Source organism: Malania oleifera, chromosome 12, assembly GCF_029873635.1.
Source record: "Malania oleifera isolate guangnan ecotype guangnan chromosome 12, ASM2987363v1, whole genome shotgun sequence".
Taxonomy (NCBI): Eukaryota; Viridiplantae; Streptophyta; class Magnoliopsida; order Santalales; family Ximeniaceae; genus Malania; species Malania oleifera.
This window is the reverse complement of record NC_080428.1, coordinates 69,664,646-69,682,837: the sequence shown is the minus strand read 5'-3', so window position 1 is coordinate 69,682,837 and position 18,192 is coordinate 69,664,646. Positions and strand designations below refer to the sequence as shown.

At 36.4% G+C, this 18,192-nt stretch overlaps 1 protein-coding gene across 1 annotated transcript in view; it reads right to left on the bottom strand.

Annotated features, from left to right (window-relative positions):
* Positions 1-378: 378 nt before the first annotated feature.
* Positions 379-18,192, bottom strand: part of LOC131144572 (protein mago nashi homolog) — a 31,831-nt gene continuing 14,017 nt past the window's right edge. The window contains exon 5 of the mRNA XM_058093284.1: positions 379-677. Coding sequence (XP_057949267.1) covers positions 618-677 — 60 coding nt within the window. The 3' untranslated portion in view covers positions 379-617. The remainder of the gene's footprint in view (positions 678-18,192) is intronic.

Here is an 18,192-nt window from a genome sequence, read left to right as displayed (position 1 = left end):
TTATTTCACCTGTGTATGAACAATATATAAAAAGTAATCATATTTTCAATACAAAAACTTACTAGAAATATACCAAATTAGATCTGTATACTAAAAATTTCAACCATCATTGAAAATTAAAAAAAAAAAAAACCACTATGGAAGTAAATTTTCAACCGTAATAATGCGATATTTTTTATTTCTACTTTTGTTATTACAATAATTAATTATTATAAATATAACAATAGCATGCATTAATAATACTATATTGTTAAGAGTATAAATGTCCAACACACCAAAATAATAATAATAATACTATATTTTTAGACCACGTGGGCACATGCCACTCGGCCTTTTTCGTATTTGGGCACCTGATCCAACCACTACAATTCTCAGGTATAAAAGGGCAAAAGTAGAATATTAGTTTTACAAATTAACTGTTGCATTCTACCAAAACAAAAGAACATTAAATGGTGACAACATTTATAAATGCATTCAGGAACTAACAAGTCGGTATTCCAAACGATCAATCATATCTTTGAATTTTGAGCATTTTGAAAAAAAAAATCCTTAAATTTAGACAATCATGAATCAAAAAAAGAGCTGAAATCCTAACCTAACAATTTCTTCAATCCTTCTTATATTGGCTTGATCTTGAAGTGGAGTGAAATGAGCGAGAATACGAAACACTTCAGGTCCTGCAACCACATAAAAATGCTAATTGGTTGGGAAAATAAACAACAGAATTTACATCTTGAAATAGATTCAGAGAATAAATTGGGTAGTATCATTTACAACACCCCATTGTTTGTTTCTGATTTGACTTCACAAACTCACAAGTCATTTCCCCCTGTTCTCGATCTGAATAAGCACAAAATTTCCAATTCTTAATCTTTTACACCAAGAGTGCATCAAAATTTTTACACCCAAGTTTCTTCCTGTTTATTCAACTGAATTCACTACTTTTTACAATATTTTTAGAACAGTATGACCCAATACATTAAATAAAAAGGGAACTTCCAACGTTAGTGAGAGAGGGCGGGGAAAAGAGACGAGGAAGGAGCCTTTTTTCATCTTTAAGAAAAGGGGCGACCCTTTCAACTTTGGTAAGGGTTCTAGTAGTTCCAACTTCATGCAAGAACCAAAACTTTTTAAATCAAAATCCCAATTAAATCTCCATCCAAACTCAAATCATAAGCTATTACAATTAACAAATGAGAGGTTGGTACTCCCTTAACTAATATTGGTAGATAGACGAATAACAATATTAAAAAACACAGATGTAACACCTCACATTTGTGCTGCTTCATTATTAAAATTTTAAAATGGACATTTGAATGCTCTATGAAAATGAAATAACTAGTGTCTCCCGAACATTGAAACAAGTGCTCAGAAGTCTTATCTTGAGATCATATGGACTCCATTATTATGTAGTCAAAACAGTAAAAAGAATTAAAGCTTCAAAAAAGAGATGAAGATTTTCAAATAGTTGATCATTTTCTCTCTTCATAACAGCTGGTTAATGGTTAGCTTCTAACAGCTAGTCAATAGCTCCTTTTCAAAATATAAATTTGTCTTAGGAAGGAGTATAAAGTTGATATAAGATTGGAACTATTTTATCACTTGTGAGTTGTGCAGTCCTTTAGTCGATCAATCCCAACCTTCGTTTAGTCTCTCCTAAGAAGACCTACAGGAGTTAAACATCCCTTAGGGTGACCAGAGTCTCCAATAAACCTTTATCTGGTAATTCTTTATCATAATTTCTAAAAAAAAATGGCTTCCTCTTTTTTCTCCCCATTTCAATTGTTTGAATTGCATCACATTCTATTCTGCAACACTTTCAGAAAGCAGAGAAAGTAAGGCCAAGGCTTCAACTCATTGGAAATATTCAAGAGGCAAGAGTCCACTCAGTCACCACACTTGTCTGCAACTGCTTTCTGTAACTTGAACTAACATCCTTTGGAATACACACTTCAGTCACACAAAAATGGGCTCCCTGACATGTACACACATTGTACATTCATAAAGAGTGAACTATTTCTTTCCTTTTTTGAAAAAAAAAAATGAATATTGAAGGACAAGGGAAGAAACAGACATACACATTTTTCTAAGGTTTTACTTCACACACTTGCAGTTAGATGTGCTGCTCTTATTTGTCTATCTTCTTGTCTCATTTGACATCATCCTTTGGTTGGAGACCAACTTCAATTACTTCCACTCTCTCCATTGCTTCAAATGACGTTTATACATTTTGACCCTCCAAAAAGTATTGATCATCAATTTTGTTGGTGTTTTTTTTTCACAAGAAACCCAATCTTGTTGCATATGAACCTCTTTAATGACATAAACAGGTGCAATATACGTACATCGTTCCCTCCCATACGTGACAATTTGCAACAAGAAAATATCTTGGTATAGAAAACAGTCCAGTGTTGCAACTTCAGAGAGCAACAGATTGGAACATATTTACATAGTTTCCATTTTATGACTAAATCTGCAAAAAAGAGAATTTTACAGCATTTTTACAGTTTAAGCATTGCACATCTAAAACAAAAAACTAAAAAACAAAAAAGCCATTGTTTCAGCCTGAGAAGATTCATGAAGATGCATGCGTTCAACAGCTTAGCTTCAATCTGAAAGCGATTTAGATTTGTATAGTTGACATTTCAAGCTTTACTTAATAAATAAGCTCCAACAAGCAACACCAATCTAAGGCATTACCTAGCATAAAACCTCTACAGTCAATATATCATGCCCATTGCTAATTTCTTCAAGAAATTGTTATTAATTATGCATTTTCATCAATGATTCAAGGTACTAAAAGGATTTTTAGAAAATACCTCTACGGCATAAGTTAGCATAATTGAGTAACAAAGTTACCCAAGTTAGCCTGAAATTTTGGCAAGTGAAGGCTTGCCTAATAGGTTCAGACCAAATTTTGGAGTAAGTTTTCAAATCCAAACTTGACGAAATGCTGAACTCGGACTGTCTAGGAATGTCCTTGTCTCCTTTATCCCGCACAGCCTAATTACTAATATACAGGGCACAGTTTTATTTTATAAAACACATCGAATTGTACTGACACGCCTCATTAGCACAATCCACACAAACATAAGTCCTTGGTTTTAAGGTCCTAGGTTGAAGTCCAAAGTCATTAATTTAGTCAAAATTAAACTACTATGTGAAACAACTGCATAAAGGACCATTCAAAGCCAGCTTAAAGCCATAGAAATTTAAATTGAATGAAAAAATAAAAATAAAAAAAGACTGAATTCCGGGTTATAAGATTCGCCTCACCTAGGGCTGAAGCTAACTCAATCTACTTGCATTGCACAAACAAGCTTAAAAAGCTAGATGGGATTCACTAGGTAAGCAACTCGAGAGACGAGAAGTTGAAGACATCCTTGTAGATAGAGAGTTCACATCATCAAGGAAGAAGCAGCAGGAATTCTTAGTGAAGTGGAAAGGCCTTGGCAATAGAGAAATCAGTTGGGTTTTTGCGAAAGATACGCAACCATTCATGGACAAAGTTGAAGTGTACCTAGCGTCAAAGTTTACGAGAACGTCAACTGCATAAGTGGGCGAGCATCACAAGTCGAGCTTGTTTAGGGCATTATGCTTTCCTGTGATCGCTTGTCTTATGACACTCCCCCACTTTTGGGTTTGCCCTTCTTGAAATACTTTCCACCGTTTCCACCCACACCACTCTCTTTGGACAAAGCGAAATTATCACCAACGTAGTTAATCAAACATTCTGCGGCAGCTTGTGTGGTAGACAAGTTTTGAACTCTTTGTCCATGAAGTTTGGTTCTTACCCACCATTTCAACCCCTCAAGAAAATAGAACAGCTTGTCCTCTCTAACATGTTCTGTATATCCAACATCAAAACAGGAAATTGTTTCACATATTCCCTGATTGACTCAGTATGCTTGAGGTCTCTTAGCTTTCTTCTAGCATTATTAACATTTTTAGGGCCTTGAGTTCTCTTTTCAAGTCCACCCAACAATCAACTACACAGTGTCCATTCTCAATTTCATCATACTTGGTATGCCATCACATTTAGCATCACCAACCAAGTACATAGTCGCAGTATCCACTTTCACCTGTTCCAAGTCCATCCTCAAAGTAAAAGTACAGCTTCATATCAAACAAAGAAGTTATCCAACTCCTTGGCATCACAAGCACCCCCATACATCCTAGGTTCTGATACCTTGGTCTTGCTAAACCCCAGAGTGTTACGAGTTTCCCATAGCAAGAACCACCACATTCATCTTCGTACTCAAATCGGCTTATCTGAGCTTGCAAGGTCTCCATAGTATAATGAAAGTCCTCTGAAATTTCCACCATCGAACTTTGTTGATCCGCAAGTCAGACCATCTCTTCGGCCACATTGTTGGCTACCTTATCAGCCTGTGCTTCTAGCACATCAATTCTCTGGGCATTGGTCGACATGGTCACTTACCAAAGCTTTATCAATCCCACAACGAAGGCAATTGAATTCACGTGGCAATTAACCAAGCTCTGAGACCAGGTGTCACGGACTAAATATTTCACACCTTTGTGAAGGATCATACGACGCTAGCTAAAGCACTTTTGTTTAACTAGCTAGCCTAGTATTTACCACAATTCACCAACAGAACACTTTCATGATCATTCAAGGAAATATAAGCAGAAGCAAAAGCAACTTATGAAAGTAGTGGCACGCAAGTAGTAAACATTGAAGCAACGTAATTCATTAATCAACACCACCATTAACAATGTGTGTCTAGTGAGGGTGGCAAGTAGGCTAAATATATTTACAATAGCTAGTGAGTTTTACAAGTTGATGAACACTAACTCTCCCCTAAAGAGCTTTTTATGTTATTCTCACTCTAGCACTAGGAAACATCAATATAACCTCTTTAGCCTAGGGAAAAACTATCTCCTAAAAATAACCCTACACTAGTATTTACATGATGGAAACCCATCCCAAACGCAAAAGAAAAGCGGTCACAGGCAAACATAATGCCCTGAACAAGCTTGGCTCGTGATGACTAAGCATAGAACCAATGTGACTGTTAATGGTTATCTTAGTCATTAATCATTATTAGTATGAAATAGTGTTATGTTGGTAAGCGTGAGTTAGTAAGGATGTTATGGCCATTGATATAATTTGACATATATTAAATAGAGGGAGAGACCTACCACTGCAGTTAGGTCTTCCATTTTACCTAATATCTTAACATGGTATTAGAGGAAGATCCAACCTAAAACCTACCACCAAAAAAAACCCTAAACCTGATCATCCTATGCAAATTTGTCATTATTTGAGGATCAACTACACTCTATAGCCTAGAAACCAATCCAAGGATTGCCAGAAAATTCAACAGACAACAGAAAACAACCTAGCTGTTGCTGCCATCCCAGAATCATCAGAATCCTTCCATATTTCACGAAAACAGTCACATAGGAAGTCAAAGAACACCCTGATCTATAGGTATGTGAAATATCATTGCCTGCAGACCACCTGCCAGCTGATTGCCGTCAGCTCCAACCCCATGCACTGACATGTGAGACCTCTTCTTGACATGATTTTGCTGCATTTTTTTTCCAAAATGCTTTGATTTCTTCCATAGACCATAATATCAAGTTGCAGCACCTGGGGAATGATTGTTTGATACTTCCTAAAGCTGTTTGTCAAAGTTTATTGAGTTCATTGGGACCTGAAACAGTTGTTTGCTCTGTCTGTGATTTGTTCATCATGTGCTTGGGGTTTGCTCCGGTTGTCGAAGGTTGTGTTGTTGTATGGAGTTAGTGAATTCGAAAAGCATTTTGTTCACCATGCATTTCTTATTTGCTGCTATATCAAGGTTGTCTGTCAGGATGGAGTCCCCATATCCCAAGAGTGTATTTCCCTCTTCATTCACTTGGTCAGGTGAATAGCATACCATAACTGTATTTCCCTCTTCATTCACTTCATTCACAAGTATTCAAGGTCCTTAACACTCCCTAGCACGTGCAGCTTGACAGCACATGGAGCAGAAACACAAAATAGATTACACTCACCACAGGGAATACAATAATTTTTTAAACACCATATAATAGACATGAGCAACGAGGCTAGAAACCAGTACCTACTGGTAACCAGCTCTAAAATTTCAGTATGGTTTTGCTGATTCAGTGCTATAATACTTGAGTTTGCCTCCAACATTGTGCAATAGATCATTTTGTATTTGATTGTCATACTTCATCCGACAGTACTCTGCTTATTGTGTATGCGGATGTTATTTTGATGAATGATGACGATGATCAAGCTATCCAAGACCTAAAGCATTTCCTAAAAAATAAGTTTCAAATCAAGGATTTGGGTCCATTGAAGTACTTCTTGTAAGAAATTAAGATGTAATAAAAACAATAACTAAAATAAATTAATGAGACAATTACAAATAGAAAAGCTAAAGCACAGTAGGACCACTGTCCTTAAAACTGATTTCACGCCTACAGAGAAAATCTCTCAATGCAAATAGTAACAGCACACGGTCTCCAGGATTACTCAATTAGGCTCGGGTTTGTGTGCGCTCACAAACTCCAGAGCTTTAGGAGTTATAGTATACGGTTACCCAATGTAGAGGAAGGAAAAGAAACAAGAATAAGATGATAGAAAAAGAAAATAATAACAAGATATTTACTACAGACTACTGCAGGGTGGTGGAGAGAAAAAGTATGTAAGAAAGAGGAGATATGTTTCTTTGGTTGTGTTTTGGAAAGGGCTGGAGGTAGCCTTTTTAAAGGCTGCATAGAGGAGTAACTTCCAGCCGGTTATTGTTGCAGATTAATGGTATTTGACCGTTTAAATACCACCATTAGTATCTAGCTGTTGGAAGAAATTAAACAAAAAAAACAGCTGAAAAATAACACAAAGAAAAAAAACTGCTGCCATTAATCCACAAAATAAAGAACCAAAGACCTGCTAGAATTTGAAACATGTCCAAAAATCCCCCACATGTTTCAAATTAGGAAACAAAACAAAACAAAAAATAGAAGTAAAACAAAGGTTGGGTAACCATGAAAAAGCATGCAAAGGGTGACAATACCTTTCAGTTTGAATTGCACTTAGAGAATGTGTGCTATGAGCTACAAGAACTTGGCGAATTTTATAATCTTGAATCAACCTATTTTAGTGAACTCTATATAACACAACTCACATGACATTGCTAAATACAAGGCTCTTGCGGGTTGGTACGAATAGGCCATGCACCATACCTGGATTTTCATGAATGTTGTAGAAAGGTTTAGCCCACTAAACTTTAATAGGAAGTGGCCCCATTTCCACATTCATATAGGTGAATCCTTCATTAACTACAACTAAACACACCACCTAACAAAGGCTATGGACTTATTAAGAGATAAATTCATCCTCACAATCGCTATAGTTGCACTATTCCAACACCATAGGGATGCGCAAAACGAAAAAAAAATAGGGCTCAACAGACTCCTCAATGACTTGTTATTACTCATTGAACCTAATTCATGGGATCTCCAATCACATAGGTTGGGTTGTCATCATTAGTAAATTATGTTAAGAGCCTAAGACCCATCCCCCTCGATGTTTCTTCTACTAGCTTTCTAGCTAGTTTCTTTGCCAGAGGATCTGCTAAATTTCTCTCTGATCTCACATAACTCAAAGTGATCACTCCAATTGAGATTAATTTTCTGTCTATCTTATGTCTTAGGTGCATGGTATTAAATTTCCACGAAATTGTCGAAATTTCTGGTTTCCGTTACCCTCGAAATCAAAATGGCAGTCGATTTCCATTTTGCATAATTTCCATCAAAAACTCAATGAATCATCTAAAATTTATCGAAATCTCGAAATTTTAACTATGCAATGAAATTTCCTAGGAATTCAAAATCAGATGAGAGATTTAGGAATGAAGTGAAATTTCTCTCTTAATTTATTTTATTTATTTTTATAGAAACAAAAGATTATTACAAGTGCTTATGAAATTATATGAAAAAATAAACTTACAACAATATTTTATTTAACCATTCATGTCTAAGTTACCATTATTTGTATAATGAATCATATTTGAATGATTTATGAATTTCATTTGTATGAACTAAATATGTTTAATGCACATTATCTTACAAATATGTTTGATACACATACTATATTACAGCTTTTCCACCTCATAGACAACATAGATGTTCTTAACTTGCAATAGATTAGTCCTAGAACTTACATTATTATGTCTGCTAACCATTTCTAAAGTTTCACAAGGAATTCCATGCTTTACTACTGATTTCTGTTATTTTTTCAAATCAAAATTGAAATTGACATCGAAATCAAAATTTCCTTACTTTTGGAGCTTTGAAATTTGGGTCGAAATCAAAATTTAGGACCTTGCTTAGGCGTATATGCCTACTCTTGCCATTATAGTCTTATTATTTGATCGAGTTATTGCTGCTAGGCAATCACGACATATGGACAAAGATGGTACCGATTTAACCCACAAAGAAATATCTGCCAACATATTCCTTAACCGATCAGCTTCATTAGTTGTTTTCTCTAGAGCTACAAACTCTGCCTCTATAGTGGACTTTGCTATGCATGTCTATTTCTGGGATTTCCAAGAAACAGTAGCATTGGCTAAAGTAAAAATATAGCCACACGTAGACTTCGTATCATTTGTGTCTAATGTCCAATTAACATAGAAAAATGCTTCTACAACTATAGGGAATCCACAATAAAATAGTCCATTACCCTTAAGATATTTCAACACCTTTTTTAGTGCTATCTAGTGGTCATGCCTAGGATTATGATTGTATCTGCTCAGTTTACTGTCTACATACTGCAAATGCAATATCTAGGCGTGTATAATTCATTAAATGCATTAAAGAACCCACTATTTGAGCATACTCAACCTTAGCAACAGGATCACTTTATTTTTCTTTAATTGTAAACCAGCATCATAAGGTGCCATCAATATGATCAAGTTTTTTTCAAATTTTTTTCCGCATAATGTGACTGGGATAAACAAATACCATTGTGCTCTCGTATAACTATTATACCTAGAATTACGTATGCTTGTCTCAAGTCTTTCATTCCAAATTTTGAGGCAAGAAACAACTTGGTTGAGCTGACTATTTCAAAACTGGGGCCAAACATTAACATATCATCGACATATAAACATATTATTACACCACTATTACCATCAAATATGTTGTACAACATTTATCCGATTCATTAATTTTATATCCATCACTTATAAGAATGTTATCAAACTTTTCATTTCATTGTAAAGGTGCTTGTTTAAGTCCATACAAAGATCTAACTAATTTACAAACTTTATTCTTAGCACCATGTACCTTATAACCTTCAAGTTGTTCCATATAAATTTCTTCTTCTAGATCACCATTCAAGAATGCAAGTATTACATCCATCTTATATATATATAGGTTATATATATAAACTAAAGCTATTAAAACTCTAATAGTTGTGACCTTTGTAACTGGCAAATAAGTATCAAAAACATCTTCTTCTTTTTGGTTATACCCTTTGACTACTAATCCAGCTTTAAACTTATCAATACTACATCTAGTCTCAATTTCTTTTTGAATACCCATTTACACACTATTATTTTTTGTCCAAGTGGTAAATCTACAAGATCTCATGTGTTATTTATGTTTAGAGATTCTAATTCATCTTCAATTGCTTCTTTCCAAAACATAGCATCTAGTGAAGTTATAGCTTGTTGAAATGTAAGTGGATCATCTTCAACTAGAAAATTTGTCACAAAGTTAGACTCAAAGTTGTTTCCTTTCTACATATTTTACTTTTCCTAGGTTCAGTATTTTTTACATTGTTGTCAACAATTTCTTTTCCACAAGATGTTTTAACTATTGTTTTATCTATTGTTTTATCTATTATTTCTTCTTTATGTTTTAAAGGAAAAATGTTTTCAAAAAATTCTGCATTTCGTGTTTCTATTATTGTATTCGATTCTAACACAAAATTATCAAATCTAATAATTAAGAATCTATATGCAGCACTATTTTGGGCATATCCTATAAATACTCTGTTACTAGTTTTAGGACCAATTTTCCTTTTCTTTACTTCTTGAAAACCTACTATAGCTAAACACCCCCACATTTTCAAATATTTTAGATTGGGTTTATAGCCATTCCATAATTCATAAGGTGTTTTATCACTTTTCTTAGGTGGTATTCTATTGAGTATAAGATTAGTAGATAGAATAGCTTCTTCCCACATATTAGAAGGCAAACCTGAACTTACTAACATTACATTCATCATATCTTTCAGTGTTCTATTTTTCCTTACAGCTATACCATTCTGTTTAGGTGTATAAGGAGTTATTACTTCATGTATTATTCCATTTTGTTCACAAGATTCACTTAAAAATCTTGATTCATATTCTCCTCCTCGATTAGTTCTTAATCTTTTAATTTTCCTATCTTTTTTATTTTCCACATCTATTTTAAACTTAATAAAAGCATCTTTAGCTTCATATTTTGATTTTAATAAATAAACTATTGCATATCTTAAGAAATCATCAACAAAGGTTATGTAATAATTTTTTTTACCACCTCTAATCATCTGACTTTTAAAATCTCCAAAATCACTATGGATGAGTTCTAATAATTGTGTAGTTGTCACAGATTTAAAAGGTTTTCTAGTAAATTTAGCTTCAACATAAATTTTACATTTTTCTTTGTTAGAGTTAGCTAAGCTTGCTATTAGACCAAGATTCCTCATTCTTTTAACAGGAACAAAGTTTATATGTCCTAATCTATCATGCCAAAGATCTAAAGATCAACTAAATAAGTAGAAGAACTAATATTTTTATTCGTACTATTAATAACAGTCAACACAAGCAGTCCATTACTACAGTAACCCTTGCCTAGGAAGACACCGTTACGAGTCAAGATCAATTTGCCTGACTCAAAAACCAATTTAATAACAACCTCATTGAGGATGGATCCAGAAACCAAATTTCTCTTAATAGCTGGTATATAATGTACATCAGTTAATCTTAAGGTTTTCTAAAGGTGAGCTTAAGGTTCACAGTACCCTTTCCTAACACAAGTGAGGATTGGGCATTACCCATAAATACTGATTCCCTATCAACTTTTTCATATATGTTGAAAAGATTACGATCACTGCATATATGCTTGGTGGCACCGATATCCACTATCTGTTGGGCTTTTGTGGAGCCTAGTTGTGTCTTAATTTGGATGACGACCCGACCTCTGTTTAATTAGAGATTTCTATCCTAAGGCCTTCGCTCCATGGACTAAGCCTTAGGATAGAAATCTCTAATTAAACAGAGGTCGGGTCGTCATCCAAATTAAGACACAACTAGGCTCCACAAAAGCCCAACAAATCTCCCACTTGGAGACTAGTTCAATCACCAATATCAACTGCAATCCTCCTGAAAAACAATCCCTCATCCTTGCAACTCAACCTCCTCTCCTTAAGCTAGAAGACCAACTGAAGCTGCACACAGCTTCAGTTTCTCAATAGTAACACCCTTAGTCAACATGTCTGCTGGGTTCTTAGATCCACATATCTTTTCAAGTATTACCAACTTATCTTCAACAAGGTAACGGATAAAGTGGTATTTTGTTTGTATGTGTTTCGACTTTGAATGAAAAGCCGAATTTTTGGCAAGAAAAATTGCACTCTGACTGTCACTGTATAGAATGCCCATCTTCTGCTTCTTACCCAGTTCCTCTAAGAAACCATGTAGCCAAATCATCTCCTTTCCAGCTTCAGTTGCTGCAACATACTCAGCTTCTATAGTAGACAAAGTAACAATCTTTTGCAAATTAGAAGCCCAAGATATAGCTGTACCACCCAAAGTAAATACAAATCCAGTAGTACTCTTTCTACTATCATTATCACCAGCAAAATCAGCGTCTACATAACCCTGCAGTTTCAAACTTGCACCAGTGAAGCAAAGACATGTATCTGATGAACTCCTCAAATATCTCAGAATCCACTTTACTGCCTCCCAATGCTGCTTTCCTGGCCTACTCATGAATCTGCTCACGACTCCCACTGCATGTGCAATGTCTGGTCTTGTACACACCATAGCATACATCAAGCTGCCAATAGCTGAAGCATAGGGCACCTTGCTCATATGGTCCCTTTCTTCTTCTGTCTTCGATGACTGTTCCTTGCTTAGTTTGAAATGACTCCCCAAGGGTGTGCTCACTGGTTTAGATTCATTCATGTTGAATCTGCTGAGAATTTTCTTCACATACTTTGACTGTGAAAGCTTCAATGTACCAGTAGCCTTGTCTCTAATAATTCTCATTCCAAGGATTTGCTTTGCAGCTCCCAAATCCTTCATTGCAAACTGTTCTGACAATTGCTTCTTCAGATTATTAATCTCCTCAATGCTAGACCCTGCAATAAGCATATCATCTACATATAGCAGTAAAATGATATAAGAATTGTCAAAGAACTTAACATAACAACAGTGATCAGCTTCACATCTCTTGAACTCAATTTTATGCATAAAGCTATCAAACTTCTTATACCACTGTCTTGGAGCTTGTTTTAGACCATACAAGCTCTTTTTCAGTTTGTAGACTAAATTCTCTTGTCCCTGGACAATGAACCCTTCTGGCTGAATCATGTAGATGTCTTCCTCCAAGTCACCGTGAAGGAATGCCGTTTTCATATCTAACTGCTCAAGATGTAGATTTTCTGCAGCCACCATTCCCAGTACCAGTCTAATTGTTGATATCTTCACAACTGGAGAAAATATTTCTGTAAAGTCAATGCCTTCCTTTTGCTGAAACCCTTTGACAACTAATCTGGCTTTGTAGCGCTTGCTACCATCATGTTCGTTCTTTATTCTGTATACCCACTTGTTGTGCAGAGCCTTCTTCCCTACTGGCAATTCAGTTAGTTCCCATGTCTGATTCCCCAACAAGGAGTCCATCTCATCCTTCATGGCTAACTCCCACTTGCTTGAACTCTTGTCCTGCAAGGCTTCATTATAACACTCTGGCTCACCACCATCAGTTAGCAGAAGATAATTTAAAGCAGGTGAATAACGCTGTGGAGGTCTAGTGGCCCTGGAAGATCTACGGACCGCAGCTACAGGTGTAATTTGAATTTCCTGCGATTCTACATTCTCCCTATTATCTTCACCCCTTTCCTAGACAGTATTTTCAGTCAACTCATCTAAGTTAATAAACTCAGAATTTTTCTGATCTATCGCTGTGACATCTGACACTACAGTTGACCTGTCCTTGTACATAACCTGTTCGTTAAATATCACATTTCTACTTCTGATGATTTTCCTGTTTTGTTCATCCCAAACCGATAGCCAAATTTCTCATCACCATAGCCAATGAAATAGCATATTTTGGACTTTGCATCAAGTTTACTACGAGCATTAGAATCAACATAAACATAAGAAACACAACCAAAAACTTTTAAGTAAGAAAAATTTACCTCTTTATCGCTCCAAACCTCTTCAGGAAGTCTAAACTCCATGGGAACTGAAGGTCCTCGGTTTATCAGATAAGCTGCAGTACTGACAGCATCAGCCTAAAAAATTTTTGGTAATCCAGCATGTAGCCTCATACTCCTGGCACGCTCGTTGAGAGTTCTGTTCATGCGCTCAACCACACCATTCTGCTGTGGTGTCCCAAGAATGGTCTTTTCCATTTTGATTCCATGTGCAGCACAATACTCTCTGAACCCTCCATCTATGTACTCTCCTCCGTTGTCCGACCTCAAACACTTTACTTTCAAACCTGTCTCAGTCTCAACCATAGCCTTCCACTTCTTAAAAGTTTCAAATACATCATATTTATTTCTCAAAAAATAAACCCATACCTTTCTGGTTGAGTCATCAATGAAAGTAACGTAGTACCTTGAACCCCCAAGGGATGCAACAGGAGAAGGACCCCATAAATCTGTGTGCAGTAACTCCAATTTTTCAGCCTTCGGTGTTCTGCCACTTTTCAAGAAACTCACCCTTTTCTGCTTTCCTAAGATGCAGCTTTCACACAATTCAAAATCAACAGACTTCAATTACGGCAGTTTCCCTCTTGACAGCAGCATCTTCATCCCCTTCACACTCATGTGACCAAGTCTGCGGTGCCATAAGCTTGTATCAGTATTTGCTTCAGCAACTGCAATTGTATCTCTTGGACTTGACGTCATGTATAAAGTACCAGATTTCTTTCCACGAGCCAATACTCTGGCTCCCTTTGTAACCTTCCAAGTGCCACCAGCAAACAACATCGCATGCCCTTCATCATCAAGCTGTCCGACAAAAATCAAATTCCTTCTCAGGTCAGGAATATGTCGTACCTTCTCTAGTAACCAAACAGACCCATTTGGCAGTGACATCTAGACGTTTCCCATACCCACAACATCCAAGGCTGTACCATCAACCAAATATACCTTACCAAAATCTCCTGCTACATAATTCTGTATGATTTCATGGTGTGAAGTAGTATGAAATGAAGCTCCTGAGTCCAAAACCCAATCATCAAGTGGACTGTCTACTGCAAGAAGTAGTGTATCCTGTACCTCTTCTGTTACAGCATTAGCGGAATCATCCTCACTCTTCTTCTTAAGACTTTTGCATTGTCTCCTAAAGTGACCTGTTTTCCCGCAGTTCCAGCATTGTCCCTTTTGGCCAGGTCTGGACTTACTTCTGTTTCGATTATAGTTTCTGGATTTTGATCTACCCCGATCTGAATTTCGGTCATTACCTCTGCCTCTGGTCTCAAGATTTAGGGCAGAGCCGGATCCTGAGGTTTCGCCTGCATCTCTTCTGCGAATCTCCTCAGTCAGAATTAAATCCCGTATATCATTATACTTCAGTTTTTCCTTTCCAGTAGAATTGCTTACTGCCATCCTCATTGCCTCCCAACTGTTTGGCAACGAAGCCAAAACGATTAGTGCACGAATCTCATCATCAAAATCAATTTCTACCGACGATAATTGATTTGTGATAGTATTGAACTCATTCAGATGTTGTGCTACAGATGCGTTTTCTGTCATCTTTAAATTAAATAATTTCTTCATCAGATGTACCTTGTTATTTGCTGATGGTTTTTCATACATACCAGATAGAGCCTTCATCAAATCTGCTGTAGTTTTCTCCTTCACGACGTTGTGTGCAACAGACCTGGACAGAGTTAATCTTATAACTCCCAGTACCTGTCTGTCAAGGAGAGTCCATTCCTCGTCCTTCATAGTAGCAGGTTTTTCTCCTAGAAGTGGTAGATGTAACTTCTTCCCATAGAGATAATCCTCGATCTGCATCCTCCAGAATCCAAAGTCTGTGCCATCAAACTTTTCTATTCCAGACGCCCTTCCTACTTCCTCTGCCATTGCTCCCACTCGAACCTAACCCTAGGCTCTAATACCAGTTGTTAGGAATATACGAACAAATTCCCGAAACCTGTGAGAAACAAATAGAGAAAGAATAACGCCAAAGAAAAATTCAATCACGCACAAGACAATATTTACGTGGTTCGGCAATTTTGCCTACGTCCACGGAGTTGCAGGGATTTCAATATTATCAGGAACAAAGCACAGAGAGTGCGGCGATACAATTCTCTCGCTAATTTTTGGAGCCCATTCGGAACGGAACCCTAGGCGCAACATATAAAAAGGGTGCTTTCGGGTGATTAGTTTTTTGTGTGGTTGTATCCGCGAGAGAGAGCGAGAGCGAGAGAATTGTATCGCCGCACTCTCTGTGCTTTCTTCCTGATAATATTGAAATCCCTGCAACTCCGTGGACGTAGGCAAAATTGCCGAACCACGTAAATATTGTCTTGTGCGTGTGATTGAATTTTTCTTTGGCGTTATTCTTTCTCTATTTGTTTCTCACAGGTTTCGGGAATTTGTTCGTATATTCCTAACAACTATCCAATCATGTGGATTTTCCACAAGATTCACCTTGGATACCACAACGGAGATCACCTAATCATCTACTATATTGATTTGGGACTTATTATCATTATTATGATTATTATTATTATTACTACTACTATTATTACCAACCCCCTAGAGAAACCTACACTAAGGTGCATGATGTCCAGGTTTACCACAAACATAACAATTATCTCATGTCTTCTTTATGTTCGAGGAGTTGTATACAAATCGATTATCAGAATGGTTGCTATTCCGATCATCTCCTCAGTTGTTGATTCAGTTGTACATTGGATTGTTGGTTTGGTTGTTTCCTCTGGCTTTGAACCTTCTATTTCTGTAGCTCCCCCTAGCTCGTTTCCCAATTCTAAAGTTCCCCCTAGATCTCACCTGGCCATCTTCCACCAAATTTGCTTTTCCCATTACTTCATTATTCTAAACCGCCATTTTTCTATTAGCTTCTTCAATCCTCAGGTAGATGACAAGTTGTTCTAAGTTCATATCCTTCTTCTTGTGCATCAAAGTTCTCTAAGTCTCATTCCAAGATGGTGGAAATTTATCAATAGGGAAGCTGTCTAAAATACATCATTTACTTCTATTCCCTCTGCCAATATATTGTGCAACAATTTTTGAAATTCCCGAATTTGGAGATCTACTATTTTTTCATCTATCATCTCGTAGCGCAGGAATTTTCTACAAGCAAGTTTCTTGGTTCCAACGTCTTTCGTGATGTAGTTCTTGTTGATGACTTCCCATATTTCCTTGGCAGTGTCATACTTACAATAAACATCATAAAACTCATTCACTAAAGTATTGAGATTATAGTTCTTGCACCTCTCATTATCTTCCTCCCACTTTAATATGATGTGGTTATTATTTCCTTCTGGTTGAGGTCGGGGAGTTTCTAGAACATAGACCGCTGACAGCATTTTCAAGGCAAAATAATTTTTTTCTTTCCAACACTTGTAATTGGTCCCATCCAAAGATTCCACACGAGTGAGATCAGCTAGTAGTTTCTCCAATGTAGGATTGAAGGCGGCCACATCAGTTTTAACATTGTAAGAAATTAAGATGTAATAAAAATTATTAACTAAATTAAAATAGTGAGACAATTACAAATAGAAAAGTTGAGGCGTGGTAGGACCACCATCCTTAAAACCAATTTTGCGCCTATGGAGAAAATCTCTCGATGCAAATAATCACAAAATGCACGGTCTCCAAGATTACTCAGCTAGGTTCGGGTTTGCGTGCACTCACAAACTCCAAAACTTTAGGAGCTATAGTATACAGTTACCCAATGTAGAGGGTAAAAAAGAAGCAAGAGATGATAGAAAAAGAAAATAATAACAAGATATCTACTAGAGACTACTACTGGATGATGGAGAGAGAAAGTTTGTAAGAAAGAGAAAGAGATATGTTTCTTTGGTTGTGTTTTGGAAAGGGCTGGAGGAAGCCTTTTTATAGGCTGCATAGAGGAGTAACTTCCAGCCGGTTATCACAGCAGATTAATGGTATTTGACGTTCAAATACCACCATTAATATCTAGTTGTTGGAAGAAATTTATTTTTAAAAAAAAAAAAACTGCTGCATTAATCCACAAAATAAAGAACCAAAAAACTGCTAGAATTTGAAACATCTCCAACACTTCTTTGGGTACAAAAGTATTGAGATCTCACATGGGTGGGATCTTCTTGTCACAGAGGACATAAGTTCTTGATCTTTTAGATGAGATTAGTTTATTGGGATCCAAACATGTTGATACACCCATGAATCGTAATAGTAAGCTAGGACTAGTTGTGGGTTTCTCGATTCTACAAGAACAAGTCATTGAGATGCAGTAATTTGCATACTGAGATATCTTAAAGGTGCACCAATGAGAGATCTCATTATCAAGATTGGGGTCACACTCATATTTAAGGATACACATACATAAATTGGGCCCAGTAACCTTCCGACAAAAGATCCACAATCGGATATTGTATCTTTGTTTGTAGTAATTTAGTTTCTTGGAAGAGTAAGAAACAAACTACAGTGACCAAGTCAAGAATTGAGTTGAAGTGTTAGGCCATGGCACACATTAGATGTGAACTTGTTTGATTAAAGAATGTATTGGAGGAACTAGGTTTCCAAATTCTCGGTCTATAGAGCTTATGTGTGATAATCAAGCTACTACTCGTATTGCTTCCAACACGGTCCTCCATTAGCAAACAAGGCACATTGAAGTTGATATCCACTTTGTTTGGAAGACACTCATGTAGTAACCTGAACCCGGAAAATAAAAGTAAATAAATATAAAAGAG